The sequence below is a fragment of the Lichenostomus cassidix genome, chromosome 4 (assembly GCF_008360975.1).
Source record: "Lichenostomus cassidix isolate B80296 chromosome 4, HeHo_3.0, whole genome shotgun sequence".
Lineage (NCBI taxonomy): Eukaryota > Metazoa > Chordata > Aves > Passeriformes > Meliphagidae > Lichenostomus > Lichenostomus cassidix.
In genome coordinates, this window is record NC_139484.1 from 19,870,561 (window position 1) to 19,892,171 (window position 21,611).

A 21,611-nucleotide genomic window follows, 5' to 3' on the forward strand; every position below is an offset into this window, starting at 1 on the left:
AAAAATTAATACCTACATTTGTGGTGGGTAATTATGCAGCATAAAATAGTTACATGTGACACTGAAATATAGGTCTTGATTTTTCCTACAAACAGAATTTCCTCCAATTGTGGTCTGGGTTTGAACAGAAATAAGCCAATCGTGTCAGAGATCATTACATTATTTTTTTCTTTGGCAGTGCAAATATGAACTATAATACTGTCCATTTTTTTTTTGTGAGCAACAGTTACTGCTGATCACAAAATTAATATTTTGTGATATTTGTAATAATAAAATCTGTGTTACAGATTCTATTAAAAGAAAAAGGCCCAAATACTAATTATAGCAATAAGAAAGCAAATTACTATGGTTTAGTCTCTAATTACTCAAATCACCAGAGAAATACCATGACTTGCAATTAAGTGTCTTAAATACTACACTATGGAAACAGAGTTTTTCAGGCTAATGACAAGCCCATACATATATTTTGTATTCTATAACCAATTACAGTAAAATAAGTTAAAAATTCAAAACTTAGGTAAAGAAAAAAATTATTTAAGTGAAAGTACATATATTGAAGTTGTCAACTTACCTACTAGAGTTGGCAGACCTCTTCCTGTTAAAAGGAAAATAATAAAAATTAGAAACTTGAGAAAACTGCACAGCCACGTGTAATGAAGCTAAAGCTGGTTTTCCCACCTCTAGTATAAGAAGCAGAGAGACAAAAAGAGGAGGAAATAGGGAGGGCAGATGAAATCCCTGACACTCCAGCTAACACTGCCCTAGCAGCTGCTCTGGAGACCACCAGCACCAGCACCAGCACCAGCACCACCACACAAAGCCCCACAAATGCAGGATTTGAGAAAGCATTAGTGTTCTGAGCCTGCACCTAGGAAGTTTCCACAGCCTTTAGCTGTGGTGTTAAGAGCAGAGGCTTCAGAAAGCAGTCACTCCAGAAAGCCTCCAGAAAGCCCAGCAGGAGCAGGGTGTAATTTGAGACACACACAGAGGCAGGTGCCACACAGAGAGGTGGCACAGAAACAATAGAGCCATTTCACAGGTCAGGGAGACCTTTTTCTGCCATTATCTTCCTCATTAGTTGTTTTCTCTTGGCACAGAACACAAAGGTATCCACTGATGATGAAAAGTGCCTGACATTTTATACTAAATGATGCATTTCCTGCCCCTTGACAGACAATTCTTTAGGCTGCGTTATTTGAGATATCTGAACTATTCTTTGTGCTTCAGCTTCCACCTCTGGAGAAACAGGTGAGAACCTGTTTAACTCAATCACAGGGTCATACTGCTGCTAAATTGGTTTGTGCTCACAATTCTTCTAAGGAGAGTCTTTGAGTGGAGAACAACAGCAGAAAAGTGGAACAAGGTATTCACAAGACTCCGGTGTGCACACTTGAGGGAAGAACTGACTCAGGATTTGAAGGAAGCAACAACTTAAAAACCAGACCTGGAACAAGATTATTCTCCTGATCAAGGCTTTGTACGGTATCAGGGGCAGTTGAAACACCTTTCGAAGGGCGTGCTGATACTGTGCCAACATCTGTCGTTGAATCCTGAGCGTTCAAAAGAGATCCTAAAATTCAAAAAATTCAATAAATTATTGCTGGAGTATGCCATACCATGTATTATTAATGCTGTTTGAAAATTTCATTTATAAGATTGAAATGCTTGCAATTTGGACAATCTTGCCTGCTGTTTCACATTTGGAATGTTTCCCTCCATCCCTTTTCTTATCATGTGAACATTTCAGTTGAAATTGTTAAGATATTTCTCAGAAAAGGTTTGGGAAAACTCCCCTCACTGCCATTTACTCAGCTTTGAAAAAAAATCACAGATATTCTTCTCAGATATTGTTTCCTTGCTCTGGAGTAAGAAAATGAAATCCATAAGGATACAGTAGCAGAGCCTCTACTAGATTTGGGCGCTCTGTGATAATGAGGAAACTCATTTTTATTTGCTTTGATGGGGCTTGATAGGATATGGCAGCTCAGTTCACCTGAGATGTTTATGGATATTCATCCTCATTCTCACTTTTCCTCTTTCCCTATATGCTTCTCAAATGGGAAGCAATCACATTGATGGATGATTACACTAATTTGCTTGCTTTAATTAACAAATGTAATTAACATGCTTTCTTTCACATTACTTCTCCACTTCAATTGCAAATGAATGGAAAAGAACTGGGGAGGGGTGAAAGATACTTTTCCTGAACTTTCTGTTAATGACAGGAAAAGAGAGGAAAACTATACTCTTTGTTAAGTTATTGAAGCATTAAGGAGAAGGTTTTTACAGCCACAGTTGTGACATGAAAAACAAATCAAAACAAAACCTCTCTTATGAAAGCAGAAGCTCCAGGAGATTCCATGGGGACTCTGAAACACCCCAGGGGGCAAAGCTGTGCCCCGTGAGATTCTTGGACACACAAGTTAAAAAAAATAGCATCATCAAACATCTTATTTGATTCCGGTCTCGCCTGACATTTGCTATCTACAAAGTTCTTCCTAGAATGATAGCATCACCTCCAGACGTAACACCCACAGTTTCTCTGGAAGAGAGCAAACTCTGTGTGCACCCATGATGCTGCAATAAAAACAAACAGTACTTAAGGGCAGATGCTGCCTCTCTCTGAGAATGTGCTGCACTTGTTAGCAATGCTTTAAAGTTACTCCAGGGTTAGGAGAGAAACTTGCTTTGTCACTTGGAAGCTTTCATAGGACTCTGCCAAGCAGGGCTCAACAGAGAGGGGGTGGTACATGGATTTCCATGAACTCCTACAAGAGGGACAGCATAAATTCTCAGCCAGGCTTGTTTCAGAACACATGGACCTTCATGATAAGGAGGTACATTAGCCAACCCCCTCCACCTCTTTGCACCTTCTTAAATTCTCTCTCTGTTGCTGCCTTTAGAGGTGTAAAGAAGAAAGTGCTTTATGTCTTCACACCAAACTAAGCCTATTTTTTTTTTTTCACAAACAGTGTTCTGGTAGAAATTTATGAAACTGATACAATTAGTCACAAATTCTAACTGACAATTATAAAACCCTTCCATTATTGTCTAATATTATACTCAAATTAGGTAAGGTGTCTCTTATACAACATTGAGTCACAAGTTCTGAGTATCAAACATAAACATTTTCATTACATAGAAATGATACAAGGGGTCCTGACAGTCCTAATCAAGCAAATAGTGCAGCTGGGAAGCTTATGAAACTTGCAGAGGGAGATACCTCCCATTCTCACTTCGGTTCAGTAAATTTACAAAGTCTTTGTGGGACAGGTGGAAAAACCTGGGGCTTATTGTTAAAGGCCTGAAATAATTAGATTTTTTGTTTTCCTTACAGCATTGCTGAGATACTCCCACTGTACCTGTAACCAGCAGTGCAGACAAATAAAAATGGATGAGCTGTAGGTGTTGTCATTTCTCTAGTTTTATTGTTGATTTTTAGAACATTGATCATAACTGATATTAACATTCATTTTTGTCATTCATTAATGAGTCTAACATGACTAATGTTGTAACATCCTACCTTTTGTATTGGCACATGTGTCTTTCTGTACCTGCAGAGGACTTCTTTAAAATACAACCTAAATTATTCTTGAAGTTTTGTTATTAGGAGTGCCACAGATATTTGCATGGCAAAATAATTGTGCTCTTTTTAAGCATTAGTTTACTGATTAGGCTTAATTTACTGATAGAGATGCACCTAAAGTAATCATTCATGTGGTACAATATAATAATGCACAGACAAAACATTTTCAATATTGTACTTATAGATCAAGCCATGTGAATTAACATTTAGAATGTACTTAGGAATATTTTCAAAAAGCAATTACAAGTATTAAAGAGGAAGTATTAGCTGAGAAAAAAAATGTTCACTCACCTGTAAACAACAGAATGAACATAGCTATTGTCTTAAACATCTTCATTTTTTTTCTTTTCGTGTCTGGAACAGGGAAAACCACCAGGGGAAAATCCCTGGGTCACTGTCCCACAGCAAAGAAGCTGTGGTTGTTACCCCTAAAAGCCACAGACCTCAAAAGCCTGCCCCTGAGTGCTTATCATTGTGCTGTGCTGCTTATTTGCTGAATCAGACTGTGTCCTGAAACAGCTGTCTCAAGGGCTGGGCTGCCCAATGGGCTATGTAACTCCAGGAGTTTTGGATCTGCTGAAAAGAACCTTCACACTTCACCAAGTGTGCAGGGAGCACAGAAATTACGACACCAACAGGTGAGCAGCAAGTCCTATTCATATGTAAAACAAGTTCTGAAGCGCTCATTTACTAAAATATTCTAGCTTTGATGAGGATATTCTCATATGCCAGAGAGACTGTGTAGATCTCAAAGCTCTTGGTAAGTATGGAAAATGCATTCAGATGGAAAAGCCTGGACACATGGAAGTGAAATGCCTACTGACGGCAAAAGCCAAGCATTTTCTTTGGCACTGGTCACAGATCACAAATATTTAGTGCACCATAATTAGTATTTGAATTAGTATTCAAAGCAAAAACAGTGCCAGCCTGTAAAGTCTAATGACTGTTCACATATCCAGATAGTTAGGGTCATTTAAAGAAACAGTGTTATGCCTTCAAAAGCTGCTTCCCAAGTCCATCTCAAAATTGATGGTCGGTGTTCTAGATGGATTGACAGAGGTGTGAACTTCATCAGAGGGTATACCATAGAATATGCTGAGTTGACTACTGATAATTTGAATTTAAAAGAAATTGTCAAGAAAAAGGAATTTGCTCAGCAAACAAACATCCTGCTGTCAAAATTTCACCCTCTTTCTCTGCTAAGAGCATTTATTTTGAGGTATCCAGCAGTACAACATAGAATACTAGTGTCTCTCTGCACTGTACCACAACTCATCGTTTAGAAGGCCTTTCCAGGATATTCCTCAGCCACCAAGCCCCACACATAAAAAAGATACCAGCTGGACTTTCAGGAGTCACAAGCAAGCAGGAATAACAAACATTTGGACAAATATCTCCATTCCACAGGACAGCATAATCCTTGCAGCAACATGTCATTAACAGCTTTTCTTCAGTGCACATCCTTATCTTTTATTCAGAACATTTATCAGGCTACAGCAGACTTTTGCAGTGAGAAATGCTGGTAAATTTTCTGCCTTCCAAGTCCATTGCTAACCAGCATAAGAAACCACTTTCATTATACACCCTCTTTCTTTCAAAGGCTTTCTCCCAAAGACTGCTTGTGTAAGAGATATTTTCTTCTCAGACTTTGTCTGAAGACTATCTCCAGTAACAATTATGTTCCTTCTCCCTTCTTATAAACAGTTTCACTGCAGTAAGAAATTAATATCTTCATGCATCTCCTGTGTACACAAAGAAAAGTATCCATGGAAGAGACAAGTTTGAAGAGCCCATATTCTCAATGGAATACTCTGGAATTCCCTACTCTGGTTGCCATATTCTGCATTTCTGAGACCTGCTGTCATTGCCATTGCTAGCAAGAATGCCAGAGGGAATCCAGTTTTCTAATTTTACAAAGTGCCACAGCAGCAAAAGGTGCACTGTATGAACAACAACAGTGATTTATGAAACAAAATGAAAGTAGGAGAGAAAATTTAGGAAGACACCTGCAAATAAGTTTGCTGAAACTGCAAAATTCAGAAAGATTTTGTCAGTCCAGTTCTCCTTAGGAAGTTGTCTAAATATCTGGAACCCTCCCCCAATCTCCCTCAGCTCTGTATTCTCATTTGCAATCCTATTCTTGTCCTCACACATCCAACTACTGGCACCTCAGGGCTCCTGAAATATACTGTATAATTTACTAATAGCAAATATACTGTATAATTTACTAATAGCACTTGATAAGTCTTTTCAGACCCTCTGAAATTTGTCATTCCTTTTCCACCAGTGGCATTTACAAATGTTGGGTGCTCCCCTCCACTTAGGAGTGGGATGTGACAGTCACACACACTAATTTTCATGTCTACACTATTGTATCTGGTTAGGAGCTGTGGCAGGAACAGAAAACTGTGACTGGGAAAAATAATAATCATTACATTAAAACTGTATTACATTTCATGATCTCCTTGCAAGACAGCTTCCATTTATTTATGAAACAGTAAGTGGCATTTCTCCTAACGCAAAAGGTCTTTGTAACAAGGTATTTACTATAAGGTGACTCAAAATCATTGCTGCTGCAGATTCAGTCATACACATTGTACCCTACCAGTTATTTTCTGGTCCTTATACATATATACATGTGCACCCACACTTACAACTCTTTTTCCAGGCAAGGCTAGGGAGGTGCTCCAGGAATATCCCTGCTGCATTTTCCTTGGAAAAGCAGGGCTTATTCCTCTGAGGAACAAGCTGCCAGGATCCCTCTCTGGCAGGTTTTCCCAGCCCTAGTTGCCTTTTGTGCACTGTTCTTGTTACACAAAGCCATCACCCACAACTGAGATAACTGAACAGAGCAGACTTCTTGAATCTCTGTGATTAATGAGCAATGTGGTTGTAACATGTGGAAGAAATTTTGTCTAGTCTGATCTGCAGCCACTCACTGGTGGGTTCTTTCTCATAAATTTATGCAGCGCCTAGCAGATATAGGAAGTGGAGGTAAGTAGTTCATTCCTCTTCCTGCTTACCTTGGCAGAACTACTGACACCACACAAGAAGTTTCAGTATTGTGGACAGCGAGAAATCACTGCTGTCTTCCACCTCATATCTGGAGAATTTCAAAATTAATCTTATTATCTTTGCCTTTTGAATTAAAAGTAGCTTGTTGGCCTTTTATGTTAACTCATTGTCACAGCAGTCTGTATTAGGGATGTTGTTAAATTTGAAGAAACTGTCTCTTTGGACTGGGAACTGCAGACATGTATAACACAAAATTTCTGTCTCAAAGCAGCTTTAGTTTCATTTAGGTCTGTCCTGTTTTCCTACCTTCCAAAACTATGGATTACCCCTAATGCCTACAGGAACAAAGGAGATTGGTTAGCACACTGAATTGAATTATTTCAAAGTTACTCCACAAAATGATGCCATTTGTTGAGGAAGGCCCTTTCACGGGCCTGGTGAAAATCTAACCCCAAACCAGGTGAAAGTTTGCCCCCTGTAGCAACAGCTCTCATTTTCATGCTTCCATGTTTGTGTTACAGTGGAAAAGTCCTTCCTTCACAGGCTGCAGGTAGTAGTTTGCCTTCCGCACCACGTACAAGTTGCTGAAGTGAGAGACTGTCAGCTATTTATTTTTTCACATATGAGCATTTCACTCAGGAACTATAAAATGCTTCATCCTCTCTGCATTTTGTAACGGAGGAAAACATTGAGCCCCCTGTGTTTTAGTTCCCTTGATCTACTGACCACACATTTTAAGGACAGCCTGACAGCTAGCATGTCAGTTATTTTCAGATATCTGTCTCTGTCAAATTCAGAAATCCCAAGAAAATAAACGAAGTGCAGGATTATAAATACATGTGAAATCAGAGCTGTCATCACTCTCAAGGATTTTCCATTGTGCCTGCTGCACCATTTTTAAGCTAAGATTTCCCAGATGTTTAGTAGGAATGTTTAGAGAGTGAAGAATTTCATTTTTCTGATGGGTGCAACATTCTTAAATTTAACTTATTCACAATTGGGTGGGGGGGTGACTTTTTTTTTCACATTGTATAAGTGGAATAGAATAATAAAATCAAACTTTAGCAAGTCTACAAAGCTCCTGATGGCCTGAAAACTACCTCAAATTATTAGGTACACTTATTGATTCAGATGAATAAAACATGACAGAGACCCCCAAAAGGATGCTGCTCATGTGTGCTCACCCCAGTCCTCAAAGGCCAGCACTGGGTCTGTATTGCTCTGAGCCACAGAGGAGCAGAGCAGGGACTATACTCTGATTTAAACTACAAATTTTAACTATGATTAAAAGCATGAAGGAGGAAATTTCATCTTAAATGTTTATCTTATCTTACCTTGCTAATTGATATTACTGAATACTTCCATCTTTCTGGTCAAGCAGGAGGATAGCTATACATTTTAATGTAGGTAAATATAGTTTGAGCATACTTATAAATAGTTTTTATGCTAGTTGAAAATGTTGACTGACCCATTTTCTGTGCTGCCTAAAATTGTTCCTTTTTACTTGCCTCCTGTTTTGTCAAGCTGCACTTGAAAGAAAATTTGATTCTAGCTGAAAACATATAATAGGAAAGTTCTAGAACTAGTAGATCTTACATTCTTACTCTCATAATGAGTCATCTTGTGATTTTTGCTCTCTTTCTGTCTCAGACTATGGCTGATTCAGCCACTAGAAGACTCTTAAAGGCAAGAAACACCTCCTCTGAATCCTCTGAAGAGGCTGCTGTTGTCAGAAAGGTACTCAGAGCCTCCAGGTGCTTGAGCAGTGATTCCTCCACCAGAGCAGTGCTTTGGCTTTCTTTTAAACACCAGTAGTACACTTTTACTACCAGGATACTAACGCTGCTTGCATTCCTCAGGCACTGTGTGCAGCACTTTGGATCACCACCACCTCACAGATCCTGGTCAGAGGGCCACTGCTGTATGGCCAATGTGATAACAGGATAACAGTGTTTACCTTAAGAATGTTCTGCTCATGTCTGAATTAAGATGTCAGCTGTTTCCCATGCCTTTATTAAAATACAAAAAATTTTCCCCACTCCGAAGTTTTGCTGCACTTTGCAGGCAGTAAGCTACAATTTACTGTCCTGTTAAATTCTTAGTTAAGCTGCAGAAAGCTTAAAAGGTTGTAGCTAGGTGGCTTGTGTTCACTGCCTACAGTCAGCAAATGACATCAGGAATGAAGTCATGTAATCGGCTTTGCCACCCAACACACAGATTTTAAGAGTGCACTTGCATCTCTCTATGTGTAAGTGGATTTGGCATGGTTTATATTTCAGGGAAGACCAGCTTCTGTACACACCTCCTCTCCTTCCCATTCCCACAGTCTCTTCTCTCTTTTACACATCCATACACATGCTTTTACTGAAGAGATGTTCAATAACTACAATGCTGAATTCTTTGACCCTAGGCCCTTAGCCCTCTCAGGACAGACCAATAAGCAATTCAAACAGCAGAGGTTTAGGCATTTGATCTCTGGAGGAAACAGCAGAACTCTGCAGAAGATGTCTGCAGTGATGAGTGGGATGAAGGCAGGTCAGGGTGGAAACCTACAGAGCCAGCAGGCTGAGCTGTGTGCTACCACATCACAGGAGAGGTTTGTTCTGCAGCAGCAATGGCACTGCAATGCTGAGCTCCCTGTGACACAGACTCCTGGCACAGAGCTGCAGGATAATGCCTTCATTCATCCACGACTTTCAATATAGAATCCATTGCAGCATCCTTCTCTTTAATTGGAGAAGAGAGCAACTGCCCATCTCTCCTGTAAGAGATTACATTTCAGAGCACTCAGAGATACAATTCCACCATCAATATGATGTCAAGGAATACATTCCTAGTCCAGGAATACATACCATAGTGCAGGTAGCTTGGTGTGCAGCTGGAGCCCCAGGCAAGAGGCTGTGAACTGGTGAAGACCTTTGCATAACCTGTGGCACAGTCAGGTGACTGCACACTCAGGGACACTGCAGGAGCTGAGGATGCCCAGACTTCGCACCCTGAGACTGTGAGGATATAAAATCCTGGGCATTCCTTTGTCCTTTTGCCTCTTCAGAGGCAGCACCAGCTTGAGCTGTTATTTTGCTGTTGCTCCACGATTAAATTGTTTTAAGGATCCAGATGTCAGACTGTGCTATGTGAAACCTGAGGGAAGGTGAGGGAAACCTGTCTGACTGTGAGTGTGGAATCTGCAGCTGCAAAGAGGCCTCGGTCCAAGCTCAGGCTGTGTGAGTGTGACTGCCAGAGTGGCTCTGGTATGGACAGACAGAACAAGGAGAAAGAAGACTCAAGTTCACATTCTCAGCGTCCTTTACCACTAACTAGGAGACTACTGGGAGTCTTTTAAAACTCGATTACAGTGCAGCAAAATGCTTAGGAGTGGTGGGCAGAATGCGAGAGCAAAACTCATTAGGAGACGTTTAAGTGGGATATTAGAAAAAGGTTCTTCCCCCAGAGGGTGGTTGGGCACTGGAACAGGCTCCCCAGGGAAGTGGTCACAACACCAAGCCTGACAGGGCTAAAGAAGCATTTTGACAATGATCTCAGACACATGGTATGACTTGGGGTTGGTGCTGTGCAGGGCCAGGAGTTGGACTCCATGATCCTTGTGGGTCCCTTCCACAGCATATTCTGTGATTCTGTGATTCTTGCTATTGATTAGGGTACAGTCTTGGAAACACTGAGATTCTAGCCTTGCTGAAAGCATGATTTCTGTACTTCATCTTGTTTCTATTAAAATATATACCTACAAAGTATTAATGCATGCATTCATTTATTAACTCCTTCATACATAAATTTTTAGCACTCCTCTTTAATGCTAAACTGTGCTTCTCTCAGAGCACAGTTTAATGCACTCCTGTTAACACTGTTGAACATGAGCTATCTGTTATTTGCACATCACTGAGTTAACATTAGCCAAAAAAACTTGTCATTACTTAAAGTCAGAGTCATGGGCAGAGATTGACTTCATGGAAGTCAGACCTGCCAAAGCACTTTGCCCAAGAACCATGGAATGCCTGGACCTTTGCAACTGCCCATCACTTCCATAGCTGACAGGATAGTAGTGAAGTTCAGAACTGCTTTCCAGTTCAATCTCCATTCCACAACATTGTTCTGAAAGAAATACCTAAGATATATTTTCCTATCTTTATGCCTTCCCATAGAAAACAGCCTGTTCTCATGTCGCAGTGTGCTACATTAAAAGAAATATCACAATAACATTAAAAGAAATATCATAATAACTAAAAATCAAGCTCTGAATCTTTGTGGTCTTTGAGTGGGTACTTAGGCATCCTATTTTCTCAGCTAAACTCCAACTAGTTGATAACAAGGTTACCTACTTAAGCCTCATGCTTGAAGGTCATCTGCTCAGTGGTACATGCTGGCTGAACCACGACATTTCCAGTGTAGGTTTTGTTCCTTTTCACGGACTGAGGAAAAGACAAATGCCTAAAACAGATGGTCCAAGTGTGAATAATCTTGCACAGTATTCATTTTTTGCAAATAAGAAGCTTTCTAGTCTTACAATTAGCATAAATATTTTGCTTTCTCTAATACAGTGAGTTTCTATATTATGGTTTTGAGCTGAAAATATTGTGAACTGAAAGCCCACGTCACAATTTTTTAACAGTGAAAAAAAGGACTCTGCTTTATCGCACGTTCTCTCAAAGCAATGCTTTGGAGAAACTTGGAATACCTGTTCTTGTCCTTGGGCACTAGAGGTCACCAGTGGAACAGACACGAGGAAAGGGAATGGTTTTTATAGTCCCCAGTTGTACTGAGGCCTCAATCCCTCTCCTGTGACTTTCATTTAAGTTGTTACTGGAAGTCTTTTGGCAACTCGAATTTTGGAAGAGTGAGATGTGTAGCTCAGATGTATAGCTGTGTATCTATTTGAAAGGGATGGGTGTTTCTTGAAAACATGATTTATTCATTCCTCTGATACTTGAGAGTTCCTTGGCTGATACCTGCTGTATTTGAGCTCTGAGTAATGTTGTTGAGACAGAACCACAGAACACCCAGCAGAAACACATGTTGTTTCAAACGAAATAGCATGGCCCATTTCAAGGAAGAAACAGTGCTCCTTTACTGGTTCCATGTGTGGTGTGTGAGGGGTTCACTGAAGCAGAACGTTCAAGAACATCAGTTGCATTTTTTGACCAAGAGACCACACCATATTTTAATACATTCAGGGCTTTACGTTTCTATGAGTGACACTTTCGACCAAAAACCCCCAAAGTCTTCTTTGCATGTGAAGAGAGCCAGAAATGCTTAGAAATCTATGCTTGAGCAACCTCTAAAAGATGAAAATTTGCTTAAAATATCTGTATCAGATCAGTAGTTAAATTTAACAACCATCAAGTTTATATACTCTATGACTTATTTATATAATGCATGATACTAATATAATCCTAAATAAGAAACAGTTTTTTTAGCAATCATTCATTTAATAAAAGTGTTGAATTGGTACAGTGTAATAACCATATAATGTGTAATAAACACATTGCTGCAGTTATGGAGACTGATTATAATCAAACAATTCTACCAACAGAAAGCTGCCTTGCTTCACTGAAAGTTATTACCACGTTAAATATCAACTCAAGGATTGTTTTGTCAAAAGATTACATAAGATTTTGGATATTACCCCTATCACAGATTGAAATTGTGGTGAAAAGTCTACTGAAACTCCATAAATCCTAAAACCTGCAGTAAGTAGCAATACCACACAGGCTTTTTGCACACTTACTTTCTTCACCCAGGTTTCATCTGACTTTGAACTCTTTTTACTTTGAGGTGCAGCACATAAAGAATTCTTGAACTATGCAAAGTTAAAAATTATGCAGGCAGGAGGAATCTTACCCTTGAAAGAAATAAAAACAACTGGACACTATATGCTACATATTTTCACTACTTTGTTTAAAATAGCATATTGATGTACTTAAAACACTTCAGATCTGCGTGTTATTTATGATGCCGTAAACATACAGAAAAGCATGAAAGTCACATTTTCCACTGCATCCAAGGAGAGAAATTTAAAATTACAGCTATTGGAAATCTGGTTTATGAGCTGTGTGAAAGGTGCAGTTAAATGCAGTGCTATAAACTTTGGCCTACAATACCCTACATGTAGCAACTTCTAGATAATGTTAAAGAAAAGAAAAAATCAAACTTGATGGAGACTTTTGGCTACATTCTGATTTTTCTACATTCTTCTGGAAGGAATGTGAGAGCACACGTGAATCAAGCCCACATCTTATAGATCCTTGTATGAGCAAGACACAAACCCAGAAAACTGCAATATATATAAGTTAACTACTTATGATCAAAGGTAAGCAGGGAAGACAGCTCAGCTCAGCAGGGAGGAGTATCAAGGGGTTTTGTGAAGCTTTGTGAGTCAGGCATCAGATCTGGGACACAGAACTTTGCGGAGAGTCTTTTCTTGTGAGCTCCTGCAGCTTCTGCTCGTGGGCTTTTTTCCCTTCTCTCCTCCTCCCCCTTCTCTCAGCAGCCCACAGCAAATGTGAGCTGAGCGTAAGCAGAGCACAGCGTGGCACACCTACATACTGCCATGCCTGTGCCCAGCCCCGGGTATCCCTTCCAGCAGGACCAACACACACAGGAAGAATGAAGCACCAGAAACAGCTGAGGACTGGGCTTGTATCAGGAATTCACCATGGGGCAAATCCAATTGGTTTTGGCTTCTTTTGGGCCACCCACCTATGCAACACAGCATCAATACATGTCAGATATGGTCTTCACTGCCTACAGGATTTATCCAGTGAGTCTGAACTGGACGTATCTAAACAAAGGTTATTATTTTTACTTAGTGCACTCATAAAAAGGCTGGTACCAGTGAAGAAAGTTAGATACTGGATTCTGAGATACAGCTCTGCAGAGATATAGCTTTCGCCTGGATCAGTTCTCTGTTGCCTGTACCCTGTATTTGGGGAAGTGTGTGTTCTACAGACACAATTGCTGGTGCAGACACAAGACAGCCAACACAGGAAGGGACAGATGGGACCAACCCTTTTGGCAAAAGTTTGAATTATCTTGACTGAAAAATCATCACTGAACTGCAGCATTTATTTTATGAATATGCACATGAAAGACAGAAGTTGGCATGAGAGTGGGCCTTAAATGTCCCCTTTAATGTAAAACATCCAGAGGTGTTCATATTCAGGGTATGCTACTAAGCTCATCTCATGCCTTTGTGGATGTGGGTCTCAGCAGAGGGTAAGGGTAATAGCATATGAGACAGGGCTATGTAGTTGGGTTTGAAGAACCAAGGAGTTTTTCTTGCCAACCTCTGACATTTTTACGGTAATAATTTACTACAGTTTTCATATTTGGTGAATATATGTAGGTCCTGGAAAAGCTCTTCTGTATTTACATAAATCTACTATAAACAAGTCTCATTTACCTTCATCCACCCATCATATAGTTCTGTAACTAGAGGAAATAAATATTGCAACTGGCAAATATATTTCATCCCTCTGGTCCCTTCTCATTTTCTTAACTTTCATCATCTTCCAAAATTATGTTTCTGTTTCAATTATTCAGTTGTTTTGTTATTTTGCCCTTTGTTTTCCCCCCTAAAAATGTCTTCTTGGTGAGAAAGCTCTGCTCAGCTGGAAAATAGCATTCTGAGGAGTAGCATATACATTCAGCTTGTTGAACCCAACAGACAGGCCAAGTGCATCTGTTTTCTGATCCTTTTCTCTAAGCAGCTGAAACCCTCACTAGTTTGACAGGATCAATGTGTTTCTCAAGTCCTTACAGCCTTGCTCTACCTGCTTTGTGCTGAACTTGCAGAACAAGGTACTTCACTTGGGCATTTGTGGCTCCCTCTATAGCTGCAAGCATCTCCCCTCAGTTGGGTCTGGGTCTGTGCTCCAAGAGGCTGCACCCATTGCCACGCTGGCTCAGAGGAACCTGGCTGCTCGTGTTTCTCAAGAGCTCTGGCTTGCTGCATAACTCGGGGCAAATCCTGGCACAAATAAATTGTTTAATCTTGAGATCTGAGCACACAGCGATGTCAGCGAGGTGACAGAGGCGGTTTAGAACTCCCTGTGTGCTTTGTTCCTAAACCTCAGCGTGCAATTCCAAAGCTGTTAGGGTTTTCCACCAGGCCTGTGCCATACCAGGAGTGAAGTTAACCATCACAGTTACCTCTGCTGTCAGAGCCCCTGCAGTCCAGGCAGGAATGCAAGCACAGGCTGGTAGCCAGCTACCCTGAGACTGTGTAGCTGCTGGACTTCAACAGAAATCAACTTGAAACACAGAGACTATGTTGGTGGGGGAAGGGACAGCACTCTATCCATGGCCACCCACTGCCTAGGAAAGGTCTGGCAACAGGGGTGTTATTCTTGTTCCATTGGCAATCGTGGGACTTTTGCTAGACTTGATCCTAAATGAATGCATTTTTCTGACCCAGAGTCCTTTTATGTGGCTCTGTATGGAAAAGTGCCATGGTATTTGTCACAAAAAGTCCTCGCTGGCTAATCTGTTTTTAGGATTGTTGATGGTTTATAAATTAGAATTATTAGTCAAACATTGCTCTGTGTGTGCAAACTCCTACAGACTGGGCTATAGGGTCAGCATGGAACCATGCTTCTACCTATGGCAAGTTGTTTTGACAGAAGGGAAAGGTAATCACAGCAAAACCAAAAGGGTACATAAGCAATTTACCCTTGACACATACTCTAGCATATCTTAATCATTGTATTGGCTATAGAAAATTTACAAATCTCCAATAAAAGTGAACTTCATACATCCCAAAGCCTTGGCAGTTCCCACTTATATGTGCCATATCATTGTGGCAACTAATTGCCTTGTGTTTTCTCTCCGTGTTAAACAGGACAGGGACACATTAGCAATTTAAAGGTTAAAAAGACAAAACCAGGTGAGTGTGTTGGTTCTCTTTAATCAAAGTACAACTCCTTCAGTAGCTCATCAGCCTGCCTTTTCCAGGCATTCAGGATGCCTACCCTAGAAGTGAGCTGAATGAGGCATTTAGAGGTGAAAAACCTTTCACGGATGCATGGCCTTAAATTCCAAGTCAGGAAAGTTCTGTTACTGACAATAGACTGAAATAATCAGAAAATGAAAGCTGGCAGGCACTTTTGTACATCCATGTGTTGCTGTGCTAACCCAACTCACATGTCACACTGCCAGATGCCCTCACTCCCTTTGTATTCCAAATTCATTGTTCATCCAATTCGCAGGAGTAAAATGATATAAAAATCTATATAGTGCTAAATTATATGACAGATTTAGATCTGAGTCTTGAACTGCAGAATATTCAAAACAGCAAAAATGGCTCAAATAATATAGACCCCACAATTTTTTTGTCATTCCACACCTGGCTGAGTTTCAGAGCTCCTTTGCCCACTCTCCTAATTAACTTTCTTACATTACAGTGTTCCTGGAGAAACGCAGAATGGATGAATAACATAAATCCAATACAGATTAATAAAAAAAGAAATTGGGAATTTTTTGCCAGTGCTCCTCTCTGCCTCTAAAATTCAAAGCTTGAACCTCAGAATGACCAATGTCATCAAATGTGAAAGAAAAGGTCTATGTTAGCTGCTCCTGATGCCCTGAAATTAGGCCACTTTAAACAGAATGATGTTTCAACTAGAACATATATCTTATGTACTAGCGCCATGTGAAAATCTGTCCCTGCAGTTTTGGTAACTATTTTTACATCAGACTGGTTCTGATAAACTTCCTTTCTTTTTGTCTTATCCACATAAACAGAAATTCACAGTATTGGGAGAATGACTTCCTTGACCTATAGTTTTTATAGTGATAGAATCCAAATTCTGTATATTCTGCTCTTTTCCTAGGAATCCTAATTACAAAATTAATACAATGTGCAAAAAAATGGACAAATCTAAAGATCTAATGGCGGGAAAAAACCAAAACCAAACTCCTGTTTACACTAACACAATGTATAACACCACAGAGAACTGTACTTGCCATCCCCCAAATGAATTTTCGTTTAAGAAATAACTTAATATATTTGCTTTGATATGTCTTTCAGCCAAAGGACTTCACTCTCTTTGCTTTTACATGGCAACCTGAAATATGTTGTTTGTTTTGTGTTTGGCAAAAGATATTAGAAAGATCGGGAACATTTATATTATTCACAGTCACATTAGAATGAGAGTGTGTGACAGCTGCTAACTGCCTAGAATTTATGCAAAAGTTCTCCATTTAGCTTTCTATATACATATGTGCATATGTGTGCGTATTAAAGAAAAATGTATACACACACACACACACACACACACACACATGTATATATAAAAGCACACATGCAGCATATATATGTATTCAAGGTCAGCTTCCAGACAATTCCTCTGGAGCATTTGCTGCAGCAGCTGATAGAAACAAGGCTAAAAACCAACATGAACAAGTGGTAAATCTACCATGGCAACTTTTCCTTGCCAAAATTTGTTGGGCAACTTCTCATGTAGAGAGAACCTTCTCCTTGCTGTGTGGCCAGAACCCCACGCCATTTTTAACCCTCTTCACCTCCCAGGGGAGAAAGGATTGTCAGAACTGTGTTACCTCTCTAAAAGATGCATACATATCAGGGTGGAGATCAGCCTCTCTTGGATTTCTGGGCAATGGCATGGTGTGTAAAGAAGAAAACACAGTCTTTCCCTACTCATACTTGATGGTTTTTCATCTAGCACTATCAAAAGGCAAGTTATGACACCCAACTAAGAGAGTTAATTTCGTGTGAAGGCTGACAGTGGAGATGTGCTCAGCTTTTCAAACACAGACATAAAAACCCCCTAGAAGTATGATCTGCAACAGAGCCATTTAATGTCTTCTAATTAACATTCTTGTTTCCTTGCTATCAAACATTGTAAAGGACACATCATTGCAGACTAGAATAAAACCTGCTGTATCAACAATGTGTGAAGTTGAGCCTATGTTCTACGTGTGCAGAATAAGACAATATGCAGAGTACTAACCCACCACACATTCTACCACGTAAGTGAACGTGTTTGAGCCTTGTCTGCAGCTACAACTTATCTGAGGCTAAAAAACCACTCTTTTGCATCTTTCAGAGGTACACATTGTCAACAACATGTGATTTTCAGAGTGTTAACAACATGCAAACTTAAAGACATTTGCAGTCACAAAGAATTATTTTGATTTCTTCTAAAGAAAGTGAACATGAAAAAAAAGAAAAGCGTAAATTGCTGAAAAATGCAAGCTCATAGATGACAGATTTTAGACCATAAGACAGACTGCCAAAAACTTAGAGCCTATGAAGTGATCAGAGCTGAACTTGAGATGTTAATTTGGTTGAAATATTTCCCTGCTTTGTTTGGTCTTTGTTGGTTGTTTTTTTGTTATTTTCATGGTTTAGTTCACCTCAGTCAGTCAGCCCAACTTATGACTGTGGTTTTCTTCGGTATGGACACAGCTCAAATGGCAAGGGTAATGATGATTAATGCATCCACATTTTTCCAAGTCTGGCTAAGCCTCTATGATCTTTATTTTCTTTCTTTTTGTCAACCTCTCTCCCCTCTTCATTTAGTACGTGCTCTAAACCACAAGTTAGATCCTGAAAAAGGGAATTCCATTACTGGACAGAGGTACATGGGATCTAAAATATGGAAATTCCTAACTTTGACATTAGCTGCAGTTGTTTACAAGCCACTGCCTCACTCCTGGTTTAACACTGTTTACAAGAAAAGGAAAGGAATGGTCAGCATATGTTATGGAAAGAATGAGTGACCCTGGTGGAATGGGTACCACAGATCCTGTACATTGCTCACTGGCAAGACATCTGTTTTCAACTATGGGGCTTTTATTCAAGAACTGATGAATAAAGGCTCACAATATCTAAGAACAATTGTTAACTCAGGTGACAGTCACAGAATTTCTCTGCATGTCACTCCTATCACCCTAAACTAGTGATGTTGCCCAAGCCAGCCTGTTTGCAAACTACATGGTGCAATAAAGATATGCAAATGCTTGATTGACTTCTAACTTGGAGTTGCCACTACCACATTTCATCAAGCCAGGCTAGGCTATCATGGGCCTAACTTAAAACCTGCAGTTAGAGTGGGACGTACAAACAGCATTACATCTCTGAGAGAAATTAACCTGTAGAAGTTTATTTTCTATTTTGCTAAAGACTTTCCTTCAAAAATACTTAAAAGTCTGAAATTAACCTGCATATTGCCACTGAACTGGCTTGCTGATATACAGGAACCATCACAATACAGAAAAATCAGGTGAATACTCATGGAAAGGACATTCAGATAGATGTAATGCAGGCAAAATGCAAATAAGCTCCAAAAGCCAGACTTTTTTAAACGATAATTCACTGTTATTGGGAGGGAGGAGATGTTTATGGTTGTCTTATCCCAAAGGCCACTACATACAATATTCCCACTGACTTTAATAGTTATAGGAGGTGCAGATTTATGGTTGGGTACAAGGATGTTTCAGTCTTCACCTCTTCACCTCTTATTAGCACTTGTCTTTTGCTTCCTTGCCACAGTTTAAGCAGTCCCAGATGCTGTGCAGTTCCAAAGCTTCCCTCTAGCTCCCATAAAACCAGAAAAATAGGATATTGTGGAGTACACAGTGAGTGGTACAGATGGGGCAGGAGGACAAAGAGGAAGGATTCTCTGTAGAATATGATCTGATGAGGAAAGGATGATCTGAACTCACAGCTAGTTAGAATTAAATCCAATGTTGCCCTGACTATTACATGAATTTTCAATCTTAATGCTTTTACAAGTACAAGTACCTTCAGCAAATCTCAATCCATTTAATTTAATTTCTTAGTAAGAAAACTTAGAAATGAGGGGTTAATGCATGTTAATCAGAAGTGTGAAAAAGCAAACCTATATAAATTTCAAACAAGTATACATTTTTCACTGCCTTCCTGAATGGATCTGCTTAGGCATTTTGAAATTACAGTAATTTTGCCAGTTATAATTTCAGTGATTAGGATAAATGAAACTATGAAATCTTTATATAGAATAAAAGAATTGAGGCTAATGCTGTTTTATTTGAATAAGAATGTATGGAATTGACTTTATCCTGACATTACTATATAAAAATACCACTTACATTACTCTAAATCTGGAAGAGGTTCCTACAAAATGTCGTGGGCTGTAGAGCAATGTGGAGAAATGGATATAATTATCTCTGGAGAGGAATACATTCTTCTCAGAGTATTACAAGTCCTGCAGTTATGAATGATACTTTCTACAGTTCTGTGGCAAACAGGAATTTTCAGTTACCATATTCTAGCTGTAATTAAGAAGGATGGTTTAGTCACTTCGTCTCTTCTTACCTCTGCCAGAAGGTCAAGATTCATATAGAGATACACAACTGCCTCTCCAGTATTCTTCTCCTTAGTAGCCAAATTCCTCTCCCTTTTCTGGCAACCACGCTCAGACCTCATTATTGTGTAGTCAGAGATTGTGCCTTTAATATTGCCATTAGAGTGGCATGCAGAGGGCAATTTAGCAATGATACATACATGCATCAAATGCCACTGGCATTCAGTTTTGAAACTCCCTCAGTTTTTTTCTAAGCCATTCCCTACATCAAAAAATAAAAGCCACAACAAAAAAAAAATACCTTCTCCTTATTAGACTGCCAGAGATCCCAAAATCTAGTTGATATCTGGTTCCAATTTGTCCTTGTGGAAGGGAAGCCAAAGCCTTGCTTCTGCTCCTCCCTTCAGAATGCAGCCAAAATGTAGCCTAACCTGGGTGCACCCACCCACACTCACCCGTGTGTGCATTCTGGTCATGGCTCGAGTTAATAAATTTGATTAGCTCCTACAGTACTCCAAGCCAGCAGCCCACAAGGCAGGTTCAACCAATACCTTTGCTCCACTCACTGCTCTCAGCAGACCACCAAGGCTCTAGTTTGTATTTTTAAACCTGGGTTAAATTGTGGCATAACCATAAACCATTGTATGCGATTAACAGTGGGGTTCCAATGACTGACTGACAAACAAAATCTTAGCACACTGAGTCTGCTTCTCCCAGTAGTAAACACATGTTATTAATGAAATGATTCTAACAGGCTACACAATTGGAAGCTTTTTTCTTGATTGACAGACTGTGCTTTTCTTAACAGGCAAAATAAAGAGGGCATGAAGAGTACACTTGTATTTTTTATTTTGTGAAGTAAAGACATAAAACTATTGCAATAGTCTCTCCATTACAATCATAGCCCAATGGGATGTTTCTCTGGCCAGCCACTGAGTGATGCATTACCTTGATACACAAGCTTTGTTTCCATGAACAGAAGGCACTGGAATTCTAAAAAGTGCTACCCTCCAATCTCTTATTTCTCCCATCCCATCGTGGATCCACTCCTTTGTCATCACTGACATAGCTTAACAGGAAAACAGATGACTGGGGCAGGAAAGGAATATGGCAACATGCATGTGGCATGAGATCATGACACCATCACTCAAAACCACTGCAGACTGGTACAGTTTAATTGCCAGCTGCTGGAAACAAGGCTTGCTAAGCCAGGCTGGGTATTGAGCAGCAGGGTGGAACAGATGGGCTTGCTCATTCCTAGGCACTGTAAGTTCATACTCTCCAGAAGAAACAGCAATGGCCAACAAACAGGATGGGAAGCGTTACACAATTTCACGGCGCCTTTTTTGTTTCCACAAGGAGCGGATGAAACACATATCCCAACACATCTTTAATGAAACAATTCATACCAAAATTGTCATCACAACTGTCAGGGCTCCTAAACTGGACCTGCAATATTCAGGCATGGCATTTAGTTACACATTCAGTAGCTGTGTTCTTCAGGCTATGAAGCAGCCCTCCCTACTTCAGTCTGTCCCTGGACTTTTCATATATGCTAACACAGTGTCATTAGCCAGACTGGAGGATGGAAAGAGGAAGCAGAGGTTGCTGCCAGTGCTGCTGCCAAAAGAGAAAAATGCAAGTGTTTAGCCTCACCCTGATGAAATGGCCCCAAGTTATGGGCAGTT

The 21,611-nt window shown here is 39.9% G+C and overlaps 1 protein-coding gene across 2 annotated transcripts in view; it reads right to left on the minus strand.

Annotated features, from left to right (window-relative positions):
• Positions 1–21,611, minus strand: part of LOC146437984 (uncharacterized) — a 137,044-nt gene that overhangs the window by 1,801 nt on the left and 113,632 nt on the right. The window contains exons 1-3 of one of the 2 annotated variants that reach the window (XM_085058151.1): positions 3,878–5,692; positions 1,445–1,570; positions 572–595 (exon numbers count right to left, since the gene is read on the minus strand). In XM_085058151.1, coding sequence (XP_084914277.1) covers positions 572–595; positions 1,445–1,570; positions 3,878–3,923 — 196 coding nt within the window. In that variant the 5' untranslated portion in view covers positions 3,924–5,692. Of the gene's footprint in view, positions 1–571; positions 596–1,444; positions 1,571–3,877; positions 5,693–21,611 lie in introns of those variants that run through there. The other variant, XM_085058152.1, reaches the window with a different exon arrangement.